The sequence below is a fragment of the Miniopterus natalensis genome, chromosome 12 (assembly GCF_054644295.1).
Source record: "Miniopterus natalensis isolate mMinNat1 chromosome 12, mMinNat1.hap1, whole genome shotgun sequence".
NCBI lineage: Eukaryota > Metazoa > Chordata > Mammalia > Chiroptera > Miniopteridae > Miniopterus > Miniopterus natalensis.
The window spans coordinates 49349332-49372400 of record NC_142092.1 but is presented as its reverse complement, the minus strand read 5'-3'; the positions used below and the strand labels follow the sequence as shown (position 1 = coordinate 49372400).

General features: G+C 49.5%; 1 protein-coding gene across 2 annotated transcripts in view; it reads left to right on the top strand.

Moving 5' to 3' along the window:
* Positions 1 to 23069, top strand: part of SHB (SH2 domain containing adaptor protein B) — a 124833-nt gene that overhangs the window by 60712 nt on the left and 41052 nt on the right. For both annotated transcript variants that reach the window (XM_087823211.1, XM_087823212.1), the window contains exon 3: positions 16884 to 17099. In XM_087823211.1, the coding sequence (XP_087679337.1) occupies positions 16884 to 17099 (216 nt within the window). The remainder of the gene's footprint in view (positions 1 to 16883; positions 17100 to 23069) is intronic.

Genomic DNA, 23069 nt, shown 5'->3' with positions numbered 1-23069 from the left:
CCTCCGAGTGGTGGATGAATGAGATTTTAATGGACTTTGGTGACAGGTCCTCAGCAGGACCCCTGAGGTCTCGTCCTCCCTCATGCTTGGAGCACACTGTGACCACCACCTGCGGAGGAACAGTTTTACAGACTGGCAGCCAGCGGTCAGGGGCTGCTGAAGGACTCGGTGGGCCAGCCCCTCTGAGTTGGCAGTAAGACTCGGAACAGCAGAGCCTTCTCCAGGTCAGCGGTGGGGAGGCGGTGGAGATATCAGGCCCAGAGACCAACAGGTTTAAACACCAGAGGAAAGCTCGCACCAGAGGGGGCGTTGAGAGAGATTCCTTGGGAGAATAGGACATCCTCAGGGAGTCTCAGCCTCTTTGTCTTACCAGGATGAGCACAGAGCCCTCAGTCATGTGGCCTGTGGCTGGTGCCTCCATCAGGGGGACGTGAGTGAAATCTGAAGCGCGTGCGTGTCTGCGTGGTGGCAGCTGTAACATGACAGCTGCTGCCCTCCCTTCCCTCCTCCTCCCTGGCTCCCACTACCCCCACCTCGTTTGCGAGCGAGGAAGCTTGTCTGGCAGCACCGACTCAGCTGTCATACCACATCAGTTTTTGTAGGTTCCCAGCTAGTGGAAAAGTGCCAAATGCAAGCAGATGATGTACTTAATGAAACGCTCAGGACGAGAGCTTCGGTTCCAGTTATTAGGGAGTGTACATATAACATAAAGGCACTCCTCTTCCCAGAGCAGTTCCAAGTTCTTCAGGGGTAGGTGTCATACACCAAAAAAAAAAAAAGTTATGTTTCTGAACCCTGGAATCAGATCATGCCTTCTGGGAACCTTGGTGCACATTGCAGGGTCCTTCTTTTCGGGGGTAAATATCGAAACAGTTGAAAAACGAGCCAGAAGTCAATTCTGTTTGTTCAGCATCAGTGGAAAGCCCTGTACAGACTGATATTACAAAATAAAAATGAAATGAGATGTCTTCTCTTTGTGGACATAAACTGATCGAATGGCGAGTCATTTATACCAGATGTCAGCTAGGAGTACAGTTGTGTCTCTATCTGTGCACATGGATGTATATGCCGCCCTAATCTGTAACATCTGCGTAGGGTTTTATGGTTTACAAGGCTCTTTTATATCCTCTGTCTGGTTTTATTTTATCACAGCCCCATGAAGTTGATATTAGTATTCTCCCCACTCCACAGCAGAGGATGCCGAGGCTCTGCTGGGACAAGTCGCTCTCCATGGGGCCAGAGCTGGTAAATGCCAGGGCCAGGGCTTGAACCTGTCTCCTGAGTCCAGTTCCAAGTTGTACATACTGTTATATAGAGCTGCCAACATATTCTGTGCCTGGGATTGAAGCACTACATTATCAGGGGAGGAGAGAGGTCAATCATTTGAATGATGTTTGCATGTAGTCCAAGATGGGCAAGGTCTGAAACACACTTGAGTGAGGGGTGGGGCAGAGGACAATGTTATTCACATGCACAGAGCTCCTCATTGAGGAGCCCATTGAGATCTAGTGACATCATTTGGCTGTTGAGCTGGATGGAGGCCCAGAGAGGTTAGAGGGCTCTCCAGGGTCACTCAGCTCACAAGTGGCCAGCTGAGAGTCCAATCTCTTGGACTCTTGCATCTCTTGGACACGTTCTACTCTCCCTTGCTACTGGGCTACAGACATATGTAATTATGAAATGAGAAAATGAAAAGCATGAAAAGGGTGATTCGGTAAATAAATGAACAACTCAGATCAATCAGCTGCCTAACGTTTGATCACTTTGCAGATGGGGAGGTGGTAAGGAGGGGCCTTCCTGTGGTGTGCTGGTGGTGAGCTTGGACCAGGCTCTTGACCCCCAGTCAGAGTTCTGCCCATCACCCCATCCCCAGCCCCGTCTCTGCTTTAGACACACCATCCCGTTCTGAGTTTTCTGTAGGCCGTGCAGCTGACCGATCAGAATACTCTCAGGGTTGATCTCATTCCTGTTCTGCCAGCTTATAGTTGGAAGAGAACCTTAAATTCCAGACTGCGGGCAACCCCTCCCTACCAAGTAAGACCGCAATCTTGGGCTCGTATCAGAAATTCCACATTTCTCATCGGTGAGTCCACATTAGTACTTCAGTTATTTTTAGGTGGGAACTTTACATTTTCTGTTTTGTACCACTTTGGATTCCCTGCTTAGCTGGGGTTATATTTTCTGTCTAGCACAACGTTGGAGCTGCCTTATTTTTAGCTTGGTTCATTTTTCTTCCTGTGATTTCCTTTTTCTTCTAAGTTAATACACACTCAAATAGGCTTCCTTTTCCACCCCACCCTCCCCCAGTCCTCATTCACTGGGTCACAAGATTTAATCCAAAAGCCACTTACTAAGCCCCATCTTGTTTCAGGGAAAAGGAAGGAGAGTCCTCAGCAGGCATTGAGTATTATCTGCTGATTGTCATTTTATTAGAGTCTCTTCCCGTCACTTACCCCGTGTGCCCCCTGACTCCTGGCTGAGACACGCACATGTACAAACCTGATAAGAAATGCTTCCGACCCCTGCACCCACACTCACCCCGCCTCTACAGAGCAAACCTGCTGACCAGGGTGGGGTCGGTGCTCTAAAGGACTCAAGCAAGGCATTAATTAGGCTGCTAGAGGGCCTGTTGTGTGTGTGTGTGACTCTACATGTGTATGTATATATACGTGTTTGTACATATAAGTACACACACGTACTCTGGTACTCCCCAGACCCTGTTTTCATCTCTGGCATCCTTAGCATTTGATGCTGACTCACAGACATGCCACAGATAACATTAGCCCTAAACGTGGGGTTGATAACATTGTGTTCATTTACTCTGCCCTGTGTGGGGGGGAGGCAATAAGAATCCAGTCTAAAATTTGGGGAAACAGGCCTGGGGGACCTGACTAGCCCAGCCTCCCGACACAGGATAAAACAGGATAAAGTGAAGTGGGCAGACCAGGGCCCCTGCTCACCCCTTGGCCTCATCAGAAGCTTTTGATGGCTCCCCGTTGCCTAGTCATTAAAGCATGAGCCTCTTAGCCCAGAGGTACTTGAGCAGATGACACACTTAACTAAATAGCCCCAGAGAAGACTATGTTTAGACTGTGGGCCTCTCTAGGGCAGGGGCTGGGTTTGATTGATCAGCGTTTCCCCATAAACCAGCAGCACGGGTGCTGAGTAGCGGAGCGAGAGGGTGAAAGAATGAACTAGGGAAGCTAGTTGGTGTCCAGACCTCCTCCTTCACCTCTTCTAGCCACGTGGATTTCCAGAGTGAGGCTCTTGGTTCATTTCCTGAAGCACATTCACTGTTGGAGCCTGAAATCTTCTGTCAGTCCTATGGGTAAGAACTTGTGCTGTTTGTAATCCCTTCTGATCCCCTCAGCAAGGGGCCACCTTTCAGGAGGCAGCCTGTTTTGTAACGGACTTCGAGATCTAGACCTGTGTAATCCTGAGCACGCCCCTCCCCAAAGGGCGGCCTGTTTGCTCTCCACCATCTTAGGTTGATTTTTGATTCACAGCTTGCTGATCAACACTGGTTGATGGGAATGACTTTGCCTTGTGACTTAGAAGAAAGGGTATCAAGTCCCTGTGAGAGCGGGGCCCTTTGCAGGTCCCGGAAAGTGATTGGGCCCGTTCTTGTAGCTGTGTGTCTTGGGAAAGCTTTTGTCATCTGTGGTTTAGACTCTAACTGCAGTTCTTTTGTGTGTGTATATGAATTGAGCGCCTCCATGATGACCAGGGGCATGTTTTGGGGCCATGTTATAATTAAAATGTACATCTTAGAGTTAAAAACCCAAATATAATTTCCTCTGAATTCTATTTCCTAAACTGAAACTGTGTCATCGTGGCAAGAAACGGAAATTGTCAGGAAACAGTCACAAAAGCAGAAGCTGTTGATCTAAAGTCCATTCCACCAGAATGTTAAATAGCAGATGAAGGGATTCTACAGCCACGATGCTTCCCAAAGGCAGCAGGGAGCCACAGGACTCCAGCTCCTCCTCTGACCTCAGTCACCTACTCTCCCTGTCCCAACCTCAGTCTCCTCATATGTCCTGGGGCTAATATAATACTTCTAGTACAGTGCCTGGTTCAAAGTAGACACTCAACAAGTGCTGTCACAACAACAATAATTAATAATAATAATAATAAAGGGGATAGTTTCATGTGCCACATCTGCACATGACACTTTTAAAATTTTTTTAAATTATTACATTAAAAAATACGTGCTCTGGGCAAGAAAATTTGACATACAGGGTATAGGAAATAAAACATTAACTCTCCAAAGACAAGCATGGTCATTAATAATTCATGTCATTTAGCGTTTTCCCCATTTGCTTACAAAAATATACATCTCTACATATTACATTGTTTTCTACGTAAATGCTGTCCTACTAAACATTGTTTTGCATCACAAATCTTGCTGGAGGCCATTAGTTCTGTTGAATGTTTCTATGCGACTGCAGCACAGTGTGATCAGTCATTTCCCTAGTCACAGACTTTTAACTTGGTTCCAGTTTTCCTTTGTTACTTTTGTAGCAAACATCCATCCATGAACATTTATTCCTATGTGGGGGTCTGGGTGTTTCTGTAGATTCAATTTCCAGAAGTAGAACTTCAGGCCACAGGGTATTTAATTTTTGTTAGATCCACCATTTTTTCTCTCTGAAAAGGCTGTCTCCACAGTTTATACTCCTTCCACCAGTCTATGCATACAGTTCTCTTCCTAAGGTGGACACACATTTTAAAAATATGTTTTTCTGTGCTAAATTTGCAAAAGACTCTTTATGTTGTCCCCTTGGCCCATATTTACAGAGCATCTGCGGAGCCATGTTCTGTGCTTGCAATCAGAGAGAGTGTGTCAAGATGGGCTGGACTTGAACTTGGCCCTCAGCAGCTGGGGTGGGGGTGGGAACTGAGCATACAAATGTCTAGAATCATAGTAAGAGAGTCTCGGTTTCCCTAGGCTGAGGAACTCTCACCAGTAACAATGAGAGTTTGGAGGGGTGATAAGAGATGTCAGGACAACCTCCCAGCTTCTTCAAGGGAAGTGCTAGTGACAATGTCAGATTCATTTTTGAGCTGCTGAACCACCTCTAGCGTGCTATGGGGTTCAGTATATGGTGTCCCAAACCAAACAGAAACCCGGGCTTGGAGCTCTGGGGCAGCAGCGTTCCAGGCTGGGCACCCTGGAGAGGAGCCAGTTGGAAGAGGCTGCCAGTGGCGAGATGGCTGTCTCCACTCAGAATCTCAAGGCGCCTCTGCTCTCGTGTCCCAGGTGTCAATGACATCTTTCACACAGTATGGAGTCTCTTCAGGACACCTTTTTAGGGCCCTGAGGAGGGGCTGTTTTTGCATTTTCCAGCATAAAGGCATTCATTATCCAGATGTTTCCTTCTAAATAATTCTTGAGATGGTTGTGTGGATGGTGTAATCTGTGATCGCTATTGACAGGAAAAGGCTGCTTGAAAGTAGTTCTGAACAGTGGTAGCTTTCAGGTCCCTAATTCTCGTGTAACACGCCTCCCCCCCCCCCCCCCCCCCCACACACACACATACCTTCCCCACTCCTCTTTCAAACAAAACAAAAAACATAGTATTTTGTGACACCAAAAATATAAGATGTGACAGTAATGTTGGACAGACCAGAAGGGTAGGAATTGTGCCGATTTTCACTCTGTGACTTAGCAAGTCCCTTCTATTCTGGGCTTCCCATTTGCCCTATTACATGATGAAGCTGCTGTGCCTACCAGGATCTATCTACAGTCTGATGGCTGTCAGTACCAAGTAATGCAGAGGGCCTGTGGACCAGAAAGTGCTATATAAAATGAGGGACTCTTGCTGTTGGTTGTTGTTGTTTTTGTTAAGTATGGGTGGGCCTGTGGCAGGTAGTCATTCCTGGGCCAGGTAGGGATCTCCCCACCCCGAGATTCTGATCTTGCAGTGGCTCTGCTATTGTTAGGTCTTTTGAGGGTAGAATTTCTGGTCCCTCTTAGGGAGCTGATGCTTGGCTGCATTCCTGTTTTGGGGGTCAGGAAATGTGGGAGATCTCCTCTGCTTTGGGATAAAGAGGTTTTATACACCCAGCTGTCTGTGTTGGTGCACAGTCTTTGCAAGAACTATTTCTTGAAAGGGGAATGGACAGGCAGCCCAATCTACGACCATGTGCTAGGCATGCAGGAAGGACTCTTCATAGAGGCATTTATTAGGGTTCTCCAGAGAAACAGAGCCAATAAGAGAGATTTATGATAAGGAGTTGGCTCACACAGTTATGGAAGCTGGCAAGTCCTAAGACCTGCAGGGTGAGTCAGAAAGTTGGAAAACCAGGAGAGCCCATAGTTTTGTTCCTGTCCAAGTCCAAAGGCCTGACAACCAAGAGAGCTGATGGCGTAGTTTCAGTCCAAAGGCTAGCAGGCTCGAGTCCCAGGAAGAGCCAGTGTTTCACTTCGAGTCCAAAAGCAGGAAAAAAGCCAGTGTCCCAGTTCAAATACTGTCAGGTAAGAATTGTTGTTGTATTCAGGCCTTCAACTGATTGGACAAGGCCCACCACATTAGGGAGAGCAATCTGCTTTACTCAGTATTCTGATTTAAATGTTAATCTCGTTCAAAAACACCCTCATAGAAACACTCAGAATATATTTTGACACAAAATTAATTATCACAGGCAGGAAAGCACAACTGTGTATTGGAGTAGAGCTCACTGGGCAGGGCTCTCATTGCATATTGAGGTTGAACTTTGGAGGAGTTTGCTGGAAGGTGGTTGGGATGCTGAGGTCAGGGACCCCACACGCTGGTAGGATGGGTGCTCTCCTCCTTCACATGCTGGAGCCAGTGCTGGACCAAGAAGCATGTGAGAACATCCATTGTTTGTAGAATCGGACTGAGGGACTCTGGAGCTAGAAAGGCCTCTGAGACCATCTGCTATGCCCCTTCCTGCCTCACCTGCAAGGAATCTTAGCCCCATGAATCAAGCGACTGTCCAGGGTCACACAGCTGGTGAGCGTGGGGCCAGGCTTGTACCAGGCTGGCAGCCTTGTCACCATCATCCAGAAGGCTGAGGTTGTCCAAGTCCCCAGGGGGATAAGTTCCTCTCTTGAAGCCGTTCCAAAGCAAGGAAGGCTGAGGCAGAGAGCTTGCCAGAGCTCAGCAAGTTGCTTCCGGCCAGACAGCTGTGCTGGGCACAGGGCACAATGCCAACAACACCCCTCAGCATGAGTCAGTGGCGTTGTGACCAGCAGCAGCCACCACCAATTGGGTACAGGTGGGTTTGACCAATTTGGCTGCAAACCTGGCATGTGGCAAGGGGTAACCTCCTTAGGTGGAGGGAGGGGTCATGCCCAGAAGAGGCCCTGGCTCTGTCCTGGGATGCTGGCACTCTGCTCTCAATGCCAGTTTGTAATCACGTGCTTAGGGCCAGCACATGTGGTGGGACAGCAGCATGTGTTAGCTGCCCCTCTGAAGTTTTAGAGTGTGCTTGAATTCCCCCTTGACAGGCAGCTCTTTTTCTCATGATATTACCCTTGGCTTTCCTCTCAGACTGCCTGACCATGATTCCTGTAGGGACCCGTGTATGGCCCTAGTCAGATACACCTCAGATGACCCCGTTACCTGCCTAACAAGAAAACTGATGACCAGAGGTGGAAGAGACCTGCCTGGCATGGTGGGGCTAGAGACCCGGCTCTTCCAGTGCTTGCTTCTCCTGCTGACCTGAGCACATTGGTGTTATTTGGACCTGGTGGAGTACAGGGAGCACCAACTTGATTTGGAAAGATGGTATAGACAGCTGCAGAGTTAGGAATTGAGCTGTATGGGATTTAGAGCCAGGTTGCCTCTATCACTGGCTCACTGTATGACCACCTTTACAGTGGCAATGTCACCAGTACCCCCCACAGAGGTGTCGTGAGAATGAAATGAAGGACTAGATACAGTGCTCTTAGCACAGACCCTGCACAGCATGCACTTGGCACTCAGTAATTCTTAGAGTGTTATCGAGAGTTGGGCCTTCAAGACATGGGCTGCAACACTGAGCTTGTCTGAGCTGCAGGTGGGACAGGGACTTGGGTGTGGTCATGGATCCTCCAAGGCTCATTCTGTGGGGCACCATGAGAACAGGCAGATGTGACTAGTCTGGCATGAAAGCCTGTCCCCCACTGCTTTATCACATTAGAATGTGGCCTGAGGCCTCTCTGGACTCAGACCTCATCATGCCCAGCAGACTGGAAGATTGCACCAGTGGGCGGCTGGCCCTCTTTATAAATACGACTGTCAAAACTCAGATGGCATAGGCTGGGCTCACATCTGGCTCATTTGCCAAGGCCCCAGCCAGTCCCTGCTGGGCGTCGGGGGACATCTGCCCCTCTGAGAGTTGACCTGAGGATGTTGGTGCCATTTCAACCTCTGCCCCTCATCCTAGTGGGAATCCTCGTTTCCACATTTAGGTCTGTTTGCAAGAGCGTGTTTTCTTTCTGGAGCCTGGGCATCCTCTGTCCACTTCTTGAAAGGGTGGAGCCCTAATTGTTTGCCCAGTTGGACTTTCAGGTCATCAGTAGCTGATTGCTACACCCTGATGTTTCCTGCCAGTTTCTAAAAAGGCTTGTCCTGTGTGTGTGAAAATGCAAATCTGATTAAGGCTCCTGGTCCATTTTCCAGTTTCCAACCCTTTTGAGTCTGCAACCCTCCTCCTGGCACTCAAGGCCCTCCATAGCACAGCTCTAATTTGCTTTCCTAGCCACTTCCTACCTCTTCTTCCTCATGAACCCTGGGCCCAAAGCAACTCAAACTATGGCTTTCTCTCTCAATCCCTGGAGCTTTCCTCTGTCCTTGACTTTATCTGTGCTTGTCCAGCCTTGGTCACCCTTTCTCCTGGTGCCCTTGCCTTCACCTCCCTGAATCCTCCTTCCCTTGAGTGCATTCTACACTGGGCCTGCCGTGTGCTGCCTGTGACACCAAGCAGGTCCCTAAGCTTCCCTGACCTGAGGGACCTCCTTGCACTAAGACCTGAAATTCTGTGAAATGCCACCTCTTCCCTGAAGTTTTCAAACTCCCAAGGACTGTACTTCCTTTCTGCCTCCACCCAGCTGCCACTGTCTTGTGCCACCTTAGGGTCCTTGGGGCCAGAACTGGTGAACCCACCCGAGCCTCCGAACTTGCCTGAGCCTCAGTTTCTGCATTGTAAAACCCAGTAGCACTTTCCTCTCAGGAATGGTGCACAGCCAGTGCCCAGGATGGGCCTACAGGTTTCAGTAACTCGTAATTGTTATTAACTCAGTGCTTATAGATGTTGGGGTCCTGATTCTCCTGCTAAACCAGGAAGCCTTTGCCGGGTGGGAGCCTTGTCTAACACCATAGATGTGCTCAGCACTCTAGCGCACAGTAGGGGCTCAGTGGATGTTTGAGAAAGCAAAGCAGAGCAGGCTCCCCCTCTGGATCTCGCAGTCAATACGGAATTGGAGGGCTGTCTGCTGAGGAAGTGGCTGCTCTAAATGCAGACTCATGTATGCACTGCCTCGAGGCCTGGAGCAGCCATTTCGCCTCAGTGAGTCTCCACAGGGGATGGCGACAGAACTCGGGCCTGTAGCCACTCAGGGGCCCTGCACACAAAGGCAGTCACTGGAAGAGTGCGGAGTGACGGGCAGGGCTGTAATCACGGAGAGCACCCAAAGCTCTGTGAAGAGGCCTGCGTGGCCTCTTAGATCCTGAGGAAAACATATTTAGTGTTATCAGGTGTGCAGACTTGTTTCTCCTCTGGTGCTGCAAAACTGGGGGTCTCAGGGGATGACAATGTCACTGTGTAGATGACCAAGAGAAGGGACCACACCAGGCTCCCTGACTCAGACCTGGGCCTTTCCCTCACCCTTGGACTGAGGGGAAAAGAGCAGTGGTGCAGGTTCCGCCGGCCAGTGCCATGTCCGCTTTGCCCCGCCTATGTGACCAGTGTTCTTGTTCCACGCCCGCTTCCGCAGAGCTCACCCTCTGTGCCTTGGGTGTTTCTGTGCACGCCTGGAAAAGAGATGGTAAGTGAACTCCAATTAGTCAGTCTCTTGGCTTCTAGACAGCTCCGGAAACCAGACTAGATAGAGGAGGAGGTGGGGCCTTCTGCCTCGTTGTGTTGGGTTTGCCTCTAGGCGTTGATTCCCAGCCGTCCTGCCCTGCCCAGCCCTGCCCTTGCTGGCCTGCAGCCTCCACCTGGGAGGACTCCTGGTGCCCCATGCTGTCACCTCAGCCTCCGAGGACACCTGCACCCAGGCATCTGTTGGAGCACCCTGGTTCAGAGAGTCTTTCTCCAGCAGCTTTTTAACAGTTTGGATGGGGAGAATGTCCCCTGTCTCCTCTTTGATGTGGTGCCTGGAACTTGGTGGGGTGTCAGCTGCATGTCTAATTAGAAACAGCCGTCCGCCACCCCCATGGAGCCCCTCACTCAGTCTGGGGTGCCGGGGGTGCTCTTTTACAACCCCGACCCGCCTGAATTAGGTGCCCCTGCCTCCAGAAGACTGAAAACTAGAGGGTCTGATAAAATGTCAGGAAGCATCTAGGAACAGCAGGAGGAACAGCCCTCGCCCAGCAGTTAGAGGGCCTTGTCCCTGCTACTTTCTTCCCATCCCTAGGCCTCAGTTTGCCCATCTGTAAAATTAGACTCCTGGTCACTGAGGCCTCCCCTGTGTGTTTCGTGATGCGCACAAGAGTTGATCCAGGGCAGGGCTCCCACGTGGAGGTGTGAGATTACCAAAGCAGCAGCTAACATGGAAGCTGTGGATCCAGAAACGAAGTAGTTCAGGGGCTGGTGCTGAAACCCTTCCATTTCCAACATGGGACTGGCCTGTCAGGTTTATGGAAGCAGGCCTTCTCGGCTCTGGGGACGAAGGGCTATCTCAGAGGAGGAGGGGTCTTGGAATGGTGTCCAAGGAAGCCCCAGTAGTAACTGAGATAGTCAAAATACTCCTGGAGTGCTTTTGGTGTCACATGCACTGTCCTCAGCACTGAACGCATATGTATAACTCATAACATCCTTCCAAGGTGGGCCTCCCCCTCCAGCGATAAGGAGACTGGGGCAGCTTGGCCCGGTCCCTGCTGGAGCCCGGATTCAGGCCCAAGCAATCTGGCAGGATCCGCGTTTTCAGCCACCACACTTGCCGTTGAACCTGTTGCTCACCTGCCTCAGGGCTCTGCCTCCCTCCAGGCTGCTGGTGCAGGGCAGACCCAGTCAGTGGTGGGTGCATTGCTCTAGTAATGTCACCCTAGACCTCTGAGTCTAGGCCACTCCCATCCCTGGCATCTTGGGGACAGGTCCCAGGAGCTTCAAAGCCATGTGGGAGAGGTCCGATGGCACAGCCAGCACGCCCACCCTGGCCGAGGAAAGGTTTCATAGGCTGAGAGGTGCTGGCCTCCTTGGGCCACACGTCTCTCCCCAGCTCTGCCACCCTGTGATTTGGGATCTGGTGTGGATTCCCAGACAAGCCCAGCTGGGAAAATTAGAGGTGAGGGGCCTGCAGGCCAGCGTCTGTCATTTCCAGCTCGGCTCCTACACGTCTGTGCCAGCCTCTCCCCATCCAGCTCCACCCTGCCCAGAGGTTCTAGGGCACCTCTCCTTAGACACTCCTGGAGGTGCCATCCTGCGGCAGTCAGGGCTATCAGAACCTACTTCCACCTGCCTCCCTTTCCCTGGGCCCCCTGGATGGCCCTCCTTCCCCGGGTACACCTGTGTTCCCATCCCCCGTACCTCCATCAAATGCTGTTTTCTATGCCACTACCTCATGTCCAAATTCTTCAAGGCTCTCCCCAGTTTCCCCAGCTGAATTGTAACGTCGTGTCTGCCCCCTGTTGAGGAAACTTAGCTGTCTTTCTGTCAGGGGCTCCCTGGAGGCCAGCACTGCGTCTCTTTCTTCTCCATCCAGCTCTATTTCCTCAGCCTCGGCCTCCCAGAGACCGAAGCCAAGCCCCCCCCTCCTCAATCTGTTCCTGAAGGGGAGGTAAAGAGGTAAAGAAAAGCTTTCTTTTCTTCCAGTCTTCTTACTAGTAAAGGTGTTTACTATAAAGTGTTCATCTGCTTTCAAAATACAGATTTGAGGCTGTCCATAAAAAGAAAGTGTATATTGAGGCTATTAAAATAGTAATCAAAATCCATGTAGAAGGAAGGGTGAGAGAACCTATGCAATATCTAAGCTAATATAACTATTGAATTTAAGCATCAAAATTAACTATGAGCTTCCTGGCAGCCAAAGAAATAAAAATAAAGAGGAGGGGTGGGGAGGCACAGAGTTGACGAATGCTAGAGTGAAATGTAGCATATAGCTTATTGCTTGTGGGCTTGGGGAACTCTAAACCTTCATCAAGCCCAGCTGGTGTGGCTCAGCAGTTGAGCATTGACCTATGATCCAGGAGATCGCTGTTCTATTCCCACTTGGGGTGCATGACCAGGGTGTGGGCTCCATCCCCATTAGTGGGTGTGCAGGAGCCAGCCGATCAATGACTCTCTCATCATTGTTGTTTCTGTCTCTCCCTCTCCTTTCCTCTCTCTGAAATCAATAAAAATATATTTTAAAAATAAAATAAACCTTTGTCAAATCCACTCAGGAGGCTCCTGGTTTGTGCCAAGCTGTGTCTTGACCCCTTGCTCAGATAGTCCCCTGGCCCTTGCTTCTGCATGACTGCAGCCCTCGGTCAGCGCACCTGCCTCACCTCCTGACTCTGTGCCCTTGGTGAATGTGCCCAGGGTCTCTTCCAGTTCTAACATTCTCTGATTCCAAAGAAAGTGCTCTTTTTTTGTTGTTCTTTCTCCATATGTAGTTCCACTTGAAAACCTTTCTATTCCAGAGGTCAAGAGAAATCCCCACCCTGTCAATTTAATGTTTCTACTTCTTGCCTAAGAGGCATGAAATCACAGCCTGCCACCCAATATTAAAGGTCATTTTCCATGAATTTATAGATGGTGATGTCCAGATAACTTGTGACTTAAAACATATGGTCACCAGCTTCCCTATTAGATCAGCCTGTGTATCGTCACAGCTTGGTCTAGGTAATAAGGAGGATAGTCATTAAGCAGGAGACTGGTGTCTGGTGAGTTGGCCTGGCTTGATGGCCCTTGACTTCCCAGGTCTCTTGACGAATCTCTCCTGGGAGAGAAGATGCTCCCTAAATGGGCCTTTTCTCAGAGAAAGGCAGCTGCTTCCAAAACACACAGCTACTGAAGCCCAACCTGCTTAAAATTATATTTACTTTCATGTGTTCCTGTCTTAATTACATTTTTTCTTTACTAGCATTTTTATTATTTAGAACAACTTACAAAAATAATTATGCAATCATTCCTTCCTCTGTACACAGTCGCCGTTTACCTTCCTGTGTCAGGTTTTCAGCCCCTCATTCATGTGTATCTGTACTTACAGCGCCGCTGTCCTCAGAGTTTAGATATTATGGGATGCTGGTATTCAGCAATTCCTAAGCAAGGAGTAGAAGTCCCCCTGGGGCATTGTTCACGTTGTCCAGGACTTGTTTAGAAAGCACATATTATGCGGTTTGCTCTCAACACATAAACAGTCTTGTATTTTACGTTTTAACTTAGCATAATTTCATGCACGCTTTTCCATGTAGCTACATAATCTTCAGATTTATCATTTTAATGGCTGCTTAATATTCCATCCAGTTAGCATGCCATAATTTACTTAACTGTTCTCTATTGTTGGAGCCTTAATGAAAATTTGAATTCACCATGTAAAACGGGGGAAGCTTGTTTTAATGATTGCCATTATAACATCCCCTGCCCTAACTGCATGCCATTACTAACCCAGCTTTGTAAGGCGCAGATGCTTTGGGAACAATAAATCCTGTGTGAGAGGTGCACACACGAGGCCCTCTGATTTAATAGCTAATCTGTTCCCTGGCACATGTTTTCCTTTTAGGTTGGTATTTATGTAGAATGTCCGCCTCTCCTGAATATTGCATAATACTAAACTGTACGCATTTGGCATATCGTTCCAGGTACTTTACCACTGCTGCCGGGGACTTTCATAAATTAACTGGAATTGGGGGTAAATCTGGCTGTCAGTTGTCATTCATTTATCCCGACCAGATTCATTGAGTATCTGTTTAGAGCCAGATGCTGAGAGAGAGTGAGGGCGCTCCTGATTATTGGGGGCCCACAGAAGTGCATCTGTGAATTGCTTTGTGATACCCAAGATGAAATGGTGATTCGCATGCAAAGCGCTGTGTAAACTGTATTACCCAGTAGTGGTTGCCGGTCGTGCTTCTGAAATAGGGGGAAGAGGAAAGTGGTTTTCCAGGCCAATGCCTACCAACTACGATCTGGTGTCCTCAGCCCTCGGAATTCTCCAAAGATAGGAGGCAAGACTGTGCTGAAAGACCAGGGCGAGAGTGACATGGATGACTATGACCTTACAAAGCAGGTCAGGTAGTTCACCTACCGTATTTTTCGGCTGTTCTTCACCTTCAAATGACCGAGTCCTGCCTTTTATAGCTCTTTTCTTTTCTTCTCCCTCCCCCCTAGAAAGGGAAGCATCATCCTCAGAACTAGCCAATGATTCCATTTTACTCACGGGACCTAGTAAAGCTTGCTTTGCCGAAGTATGGCACACCCTCTCAGAGGAGGCAGGGTTTTAGGGGGCCTGAGAACCATGTTGTGAGAAGGATTTTTCCTTTCCATTCTCTCTTTGAGAAAGTTACTCTTATTTGCCAAAGAAACTGTCTGTCTGGTGCTCGCATCCCTGACAGCTCTCCAGTACCTGCTCATCTCCTTTTCAGCCGAGGGAAAGGCAAGCCTTGGGCCAGCCTCCCAGTGGCAATGGTACCTACCTGGTTGGTTTAGCCTTTCTTCATTCTTTTTATGTTTATCAGCTGTGTAGATGATGGCTTTTGGGAGGGTGATAGAAAGCTTACTTTTTAAATGATAATATTTTCTCTAAAAAGTGAGTAAGTAAATACGGTAAATAATAACTTAGTTGGTACTCAAAAAAATGGCAAACTCATGAAGTCAGTACGTGACTGAATGAAGTTTGGGAAATACTACCCTAACGTTAGTTAATGTCCACACTGACAACCACCGGCATAGCCTCAGTGGGCTTCTGTTGTATCAGGGCATGTGCACGGGATAGGACATCTTTCATCCCCATGAGCTGGCCTTGGATCGTGAGGCCCAGCCTGAAAGCAACACTCTTGGTTGCGAGGGCTGTGTGTTTTGTTCAGTTGCTCTTCAAGGCACATGGGATTCTACCATATCTCTCTGCCACTGGAACCCTGATTTGGAGGATGCCTCGAGTTTGAGCAGCTGTTTAAACAGCTCACTCAGGGCTTGCACCCTTTTGTTTCAAGCCCCACCTCCACTCTCTCACCTCCTTGGACCCAGTACTCCAGCAAAAGTGGACAGTGAATAGACATACACAATGGGATATTATTCAGCCTTAAAAAGAAATGAAATTCTGAAACATGCTACAACATGGAAGAATCTTAAAAGCATTATGCTAAGCGAAATAAGCAAGGCCAGAAGGACAAATATCATAAGATTCTCATCATGTGAGGTACCCAAAGTATCAAATTTATAGAGACAGAAATAGCATCGTGGTTTCCAGGGGCTGGGAGAGGGAGAAATAGGGAGTTATTGTTTAATGGGTACAAAGCTTCAGTTGGGGAAGATGATAAAGTTTTGGAAATGGATGGTAACGATGGTTGAATAAATATACTTAATACCACTGAACTGCACACTCAAAATGGTCAAAATGGCAAGTGTTATATGTTGTACCACAGTAAAACAGGAAAGCAGGCAGTGAACACGTTCTCCCCAGCCCTGTGGTCTTGGCTTGCCCTGGTCCTACCATAGGAAATTCTGCCCTCTCCTGTTCCCACCTGTCAGAGCTGTCAGTTCAAATGCCATCTCTCCTCATGACTCATCCCTCACAGGCCCTGCATTGAATCCCTTTGCCGTAGAGTGTTATGGTGATTTAGGTTGTATCTCTTCTGAAAATGGTGGGCTTCCCGAGAGCAGCCTCTACAGTGAGCTCTCCCTTCCCCATGTCCCCATCCGGGCCCTGCACACAGTGGGTGTTTATGATCAAAGCAGGGAAAATGTCTCTGTTTGACTCAGAAGCACCCGACTCTAGCATCCTTGCATCCCTCTTTTAGCCCCCACCGTCCTCTCGAGAATGAGCAGCAGCTGAAATGGAGTTCACTCCTCAGCCCACATAGGAGCCGGACCTTGGCATCATCTCCAGATGATTAAGAGCTTTCCTTCCTTACTCGGAAGTGGAACTAGACTCCTGCTCTCACATCCCTCAGATGTGCTCCGGGTGTTAGGAGACAGGCAGGCTGTGGGGGAGATAGAAATGCCGGGAAGAAGTCACTTTATAGGGGTGAAAACGGTGACCCCAGGTCCCCTGGGGAGGCTTGTTAGTTAGTTCTTTTGAAATGGCTGCAAGCTGGGTGAAAACCTGAGGATCGTTGGGCACGGTCTCCTCACTCAATATTCAGATGGGGAATGAAAGTCCTGAGGATGAAGAACGACCCTAGTGGGGAAGATTCCACTTGTCTGTGAAGCGAGGGGGTGGGAGCTCTGTGTGCCCTGGGCTGGTGTCGGAACACACCTGGGACATCGTGTGCATGTCAGGCCTTGCCCTTGAGACTGCAGTGAACCAGCGGATGGAGGCAGTGGGCCTTCTGCCTCTCTCAGTACCCAGAGCCTGAGATCTTTGTGAGGAAGCCTTGCCTGGTGAGAGCAGAGATGCCGTCTCCAAGGGCTAGGAGGAGAGATTGAGCACAGAAAGGGGGACTGTTCCTATACAGTCCTCACCTCCTTGGCTGGCAGCTCAGAACTCCTGTGGGTGTGTCACCTGGCAGATCCCAGGTGAGGAAATGCTGTTTCAATTCTGTGACACCTCTGCTTCCTTTTTTTGCCTGCAGAATTTCAGAGGCAGGAAAGTGTCCGGTCCCAGCACAAAGGCATCCAGTTATATGATACCCCTTACGAACCCGAGGGCCAAAGCTTCGATTCGGACTCAGAGAGTGCAGTCAGCCCCCGACTGCGGGAGAGCAAGCTGCCCCAGGATGACGACAGGCCCGCCGATGAGTACGACCAGCCGTGGGAGTGGAACCGGGTCACCATCCCAGCTCTGGCAGGTAAGGAGCCAGTGGCCCTGCTCAGAGGCAGCCACTGACCCACCTTGGACACTCACCTTCGGCAATGGTTGGTCCCTGTCTGCTCAGGTAAACCAAGGGCTGCATTGGATAATCCAGTCCTTTCTTCTAGTACAGCTGAGTCCCTCAAAAATGAGGGTCCTGGAAAGAAAGGAGGCCAGGTCAAGGGGAAATCCTGGGTCTCAGTTCCAGTCTCCCCAGTCTTCATAGACGGCCCAGATAATCTCATTGTCTGACTGTCTTGGTCCTGTTGGTAATGCTCTAGCTCACTGAAGCCAAGATTTCAGACTTCAGAAGGAACTTTCTTAGAAACTAAAACAAAACCAATCTGCATTGCATCTCCTGTTGGGCCCGAGGGAGCCCAATGCCTCCACCTAGTTGTGTGGCTGCCCTAGGCCTGTATGCATCCAGGGCTGTTCTGTGTCCTGTTCCAGCTTTAGCATGAACCTGTTCACAGAGCAAAACCACGGGCATATCCTGACCTCAGGGGCTGGCCCTTGCCCTGGCAAGAGCCCCCTGAGTGACTCAGGTGCCTCCCCTCCACCCCACTCCAAGACTGGCTTTCTAGAATCCAGTACCTGTCACGGTACTAAACTGTTCCATAGCCTTTTGGAATACAGTCTGACACATGCGCCAAGGTCCTGAGCTTGTTCACACCATTTGATTCTAATTGCAGTCCCTAGGATTCATGCCTAGGTTATGATCTAAAATTCAGAAAAGGCATCACTCAGGATCATCAAAGATAAGGAACAACCTGAATACCTAGCAGATAGAGACTGACTAAATGGAATATTGTGCAGCCACTAAAAAGTGCTGTTGACAAAGTCTAGAACAACCTAAGGAAATGTTTTTGTTTAATGTTAAGAGGTGAGAAGCCAGACACAAAAAAATATTTTATGCATTTAAAAACTTAGGCATGTGAAACAAAGACATCAAATGACTAATTTAATTCTTACCACATTAAAGGTCATAAAGGGAGTGTTTACATTTTTAATTTCCTTAAAATTCCTATTGCCTGAAATCTCTCTTTTTCATGCACAACTAGACCTTTCCTCCCTTTCTGGCCCCGAACAGTGGGGCCTCTGCCTTACCCACAATTCCGATCCCCTCAATTGATGTTCTGGTTGTTCCAGCACATACTACTCACAGTTCCCTGGATGTAGTGCTCTGTGCACATCCCATTCCTTCTACCTATATGCCTTTCCCTCCTGTATCTTACCTGGAAAAATCCTGAGCCTCCGTTGGGGTCCAGCTCAAATGTCGCCATCTCTGTGAGCCTTTCCTGGCACAGCCATGTACCCCGTGGGCTTCTTTACTGCCTCTCTGGGCCTGGCGAGCTTCCTGCACTTATCCCTGGTGAACATTTCTCTCACTATGTAGAGTTCATTGTGTGGGTTCTGGTCTCGCCTGCCAGGCTGTGAGCGCTTGGCTGAGAGCCAGTAGTGAGAGTAGTCATGTGGCTGGAGGTCCTTGGTCATCTCAGGTTCTCCCATGCATTTTGCGGCCTCTTCCCTTGGCACAAGGGAATCCGAGGACTGTCCCTGTCCCCTAGCATAGCTAATAAGGGGCAAGACTCCTCCTGGATGTGAGAGGAGCCAGAATGGAGCCAGTGCTGTCCAAGAACTTGCTCTTTACAAACACCAGTTTGATTAAAGGGCTAAAGGAGCTCATGTGACAACTCTGCCAGATACCAAGGGCCCGTGGCATGAGTTAGCATTGCAGACAGGTGTAGGGTCTTACCTCCACCCCTCTCCTGGACTGAGCACCTGCAGGTCACTCAAGGGCTATCCTGCTTTTGATGCTCTAGTCTAGCCTGGCACCGTGCTGCCCAAAATGTGGTCCCCGGACCAGCTACTGGTGAGAAACATAGGGTCTTGGGTCCCATCCCAGACCTGCAGAGTTAGAATCTGTTTTAACAAGACCACCAGGTGATTCGTGTGCACATTCAAGTGAAAAGCGCTTGCCCTACTGGACACACACCATCTCTTCAGAAGGCTCTCAGGCCAGCATGTGCCCACTTCTGCCCAAAGATGGTTTCAGGACTTATGTACATTTGGTTTTTCACAAAGGATCACAAGGCCTCTGAATAAGTTTCTTTGAGTCACAAGTATCCATTCTGGACTTGGTTGTGTGTCACCGAGTTGTATCACAAGTGTTATTATAGGTCAATAGAAGACAGACTCAGAACCACAGCCCCGTCTGTGTCCATGGAGTCACTTATCTCTCTGTGAATTGCTCCGGAGCATGTCTGGTTGTACTTTTCCCAAGAAGCTTTTGGCTCAGGTCTGATTTCTGGGGCACAGAAGGAAGCTGTTTCCCTCGGGCTGGAGGGATGCCGTGAGTACTGCCTTTAGTCATGTCTGGGTCCTTCCCCAAGTGTGTGGACAGAGCCTGTCCAGTGCAGCCTTGGTAGGTGAAGAGCAACTCCTATTTTCAGCCCAGAATGGAGATGGAGTGAGAGGAGATAGGCCACCTGTCGAGTAATGAGGATGAGTTGCAACAGCTCGACTGGCTTGATTGCTAAAGTGCTGCCACGGTCCCATTTGTAAACCCAGAAGTGTGGCTGCTCCCGAGTGAAGGATGTTCCCGGCTGGGTGAGCAGAGTGGGGGGGGGGGGGGGGAGCAAGTCATTGGTGTTGTCAGGGAGCAAGGCAAGTGCTTGGCTAGGCCCTGTCCCCCTTATTACAAAACCTACTCAAAACACCCCACACAGATTTTCTGAACTCTCGGGAGCTCTGTGATGGGTTGTGGCAACCTGGGGTGCAGGATCCTTAGCTGGGGAACATCTGTGAGGGATAAAGTTGCCTGGACAAAATCATTACCGCCTCTTTCCAAGCCTTGTATTCTTTGATTCTGCATGTTTAGCCTGAATGAGGGAACCTGATTAGTGTTGTCAAATCTCCAAAAGGTGTGGAGTATGAGGGACCCCCAAAGGACAGAGCTGGGCCCACCAAGGAGGAGACAGGGATTTAGGGTCCAGGAGAGTAGTAAGAATTTTAGTTACACCTGAAAGTATATAACGAGCTTCCCCTCACTGGGAACTTGCAAGCAGAAGTTTACCTGAGTCAGGGTGGATGCCGAGGGCTTTGCCAGCAGCAGGAGGCCAGCCTGTGTCACCTCCAGGGATGCTGCTGAGCTGCGTCCATCAGAGACACCCCCTCTCCCCTGCATGCTGGTCAGAGATCCAGAGAAGGCAAGGCCTCTGAATTATCTCCATGATTCAGTCTGTGAAGCAGAAGTGCTTCCCGCCCTTCTGTCCTGCTTTGCATTTGTGAAAAGAGACCCTTCTCAAAGGGGCTTTGGCAGTCTCCACAGATGTAGTCCTCTGGGCCAGCAGCTCCAGACCAGCCTTTATGGAAGCAGAGCCATTCGGTCTCGGCCAGACTCTGGTGGCTGCAGCCTTGGGAAGGCTCCATTATCACTCCCTGTTCTCGTGAAAACAGCTATTGCAGGGTGTGAGGCAGCCTTAGCTTCACGAACACAAGTGGTCCCAGGTGTTGCTGATGCTGTTGATCTGGGGACCTTACTTTGAAAGGTCTTTCCTGCCGGCCCTGAAAGTCTTCCTTTTTCTCGGAGTTCTGTGGCCAGCTGAGTGAGAAACACCACAAGCTCTCACAAAATTCTGAGCCTTCATTGCCTGCTCTCTCCCTCCAGGAAGCTGAGTGTGGCCTCAGCCAGAACACCCACCCCCACTATAACCCGCCCAGTGGGCCCCATTCCACTTGCGCGACCTTTGTTGATCCCAACCCCCAGGACAGATGCCCGGTCAGGTTTTCACCCACAGGCTGCCACCTCACCATCCACAGAGGTGGTGTGGCTTCCATCAACCTGACAACCCCCTTCCCACCTGGCAGAGACACCTCACTCCAGAGCTGGCTAGACTCAGTTCCTACCCTGCTTCACTCACCCACTGAGAGTCTTTACGGCAGCAAATTGTGAGACTGGCCAGGTGGGTCTAGAAATGGCTTTCCTGCGGGCCCACAGCCCCAGGCCCCCAAGGGCTCTGTGGAGCTCCCTGCCCAGTGTGGGGCAGGAGAAGCAGCCTCAGGTAATTCTACATTGTCTCAGGGTGGTGCTGGCTGGTGTGAGGGTCTGCCTCTCGGCAAAGATAGAAGATAGACCTATTACTCGGTGCTGAACATAGTTATTTGGGATACTTGTCTGTCTTCCCCACTAGCTCCTTTGTTGGGTTCCTCTGCCCTAGAAAACTCAGGACAGTGTCTTGCATCTCAGGAGTCAATGGGACAGTAAGAATCAGACAATCCCATGTTCACACACAGGTTCACCACTCACCACCTGTGGGACCTCAAACAGGTTCTGCAATCTCCTGAGTCTTAGTTTCCCCATCTGTAAAATGGGGATAGTCACAACCCTTGCCACACTGGATCTCTGTGATGATCAAGGGAAAAGATCTGAATGAAAAGACTTTGTAAGCCCTAAAGGGTCACACTTGAGAGAATGGTTATTGGTGTTCAGGGAAGGCTTGCTGTATTAAATAAAATTTAATTTAATATTAAAACAGTACTACTGCATAAAGAGGTACTTAGAGGGCACAGAGGACCCATTTACAAAGCTCATTCCATTATGCCTGGCAATGAGATGCATAGATGGTGTGGAAAGCAACGTTACTGTAGGAAATCCTAAATCTCAATTCCAGCAATACTTCCAACCACGAGCCACCTGGGTCTTCCATTCTTTATTCACTGGTCCCTGGGTGTAACAGGGTCCTCTGCCCCTTCCCCATTCAGCTGTAACTCAGTTATGGATCAGTTAGTTTGCCCAGAGCGTTTGTTAGAATCACTTGGAAGAAGTATTAACCAGATTTCTGGGTCCCACCCCCAGAGTTCCTGGTTCAGTAGGTTCCAGGGATGAGGCATGAGAATTTGCTAGTCTAACAAAGGTCCCAGGTGTTGCTGATGCTGCTGATCTGGGGACCTTACTTTGAGAACCTAGAACATACTCAAGTACGTACTGTGTTAGGTGCTGGGGTCAGGGTGAAGTTAGGGAGGGGAGGTCACAGCTTGGGTTGGCTGGTATCAATGTCACCTCCTCCAAGAAGTCTCCCCTGACATGACCAGTCCCTTTCCCACCCCTCATTCCATGTTGGGCTGTGACCCTTCTGTGCTGCTACCACATCCTGTATGGGTATGCATTGTTTTATTCTGGAACAGTCAGATACACCCTTGTCATTGTCAGCTTAGGGGCTGGGGTGCTCATGCTGTTGTTCCCCCCTTAGCCAGGCACCCTCTTGAGTTTTGACACCTTCCCAGCCTCATCAAGTGAGGCTAAAAGGGTAAAGAAAAGGAAAGTAAGAACCCAGGTATGTCTATTTCCTAAATAATTGTGAGTCATCTCTGAGCCAGCTCAGTTGGCTAATTTAAATTTATGCTATTAAGGTAAGGGGGGGATGAGGGGAGGGCAGAGTATTAACACTAAGTGAACACCAATTATGAAGCTGGCATGGGTTAACCCTAGGAAGCCCTTTAACGTGGGTGTGGTTTCATTGTCATGACACAGATGACAATACTCTGGCTCAGAAAGGGTGAGCAGCTGGCCCACAGCCACACAGCCAATGAACTTGGTCAGTCTGACTGCAAAGGCTTCCTCTCCACTGCTGCATCGACACCTCGAGTGTGGAAAGGGCAGGTCTGAACAGTCCCTTTACCTTGTGCTGGTGTGAGGTGGCTTGGCTTGTTGAGGCAGAAGCAGTTGTACCCACTCCGTGACTTGTCACTATCACAGTCAAACACAAGTGCTCCAAAGCCGGTTGTGCTGACGTGTGCAGCGGGCACTGCTCCAGGCTCGCTGTTCCCACTGAGCCTGTGACTCATCCCCTGGCACTCAGAAGAAATAGGCTCAGCCTCTGCAGAAGGTTCCTCAGGGAATCGTAGACCTGCCACCCTCACCTGGTGCACCCGGCGAATACCACCTCCTCCACCATTGGCCCCACTT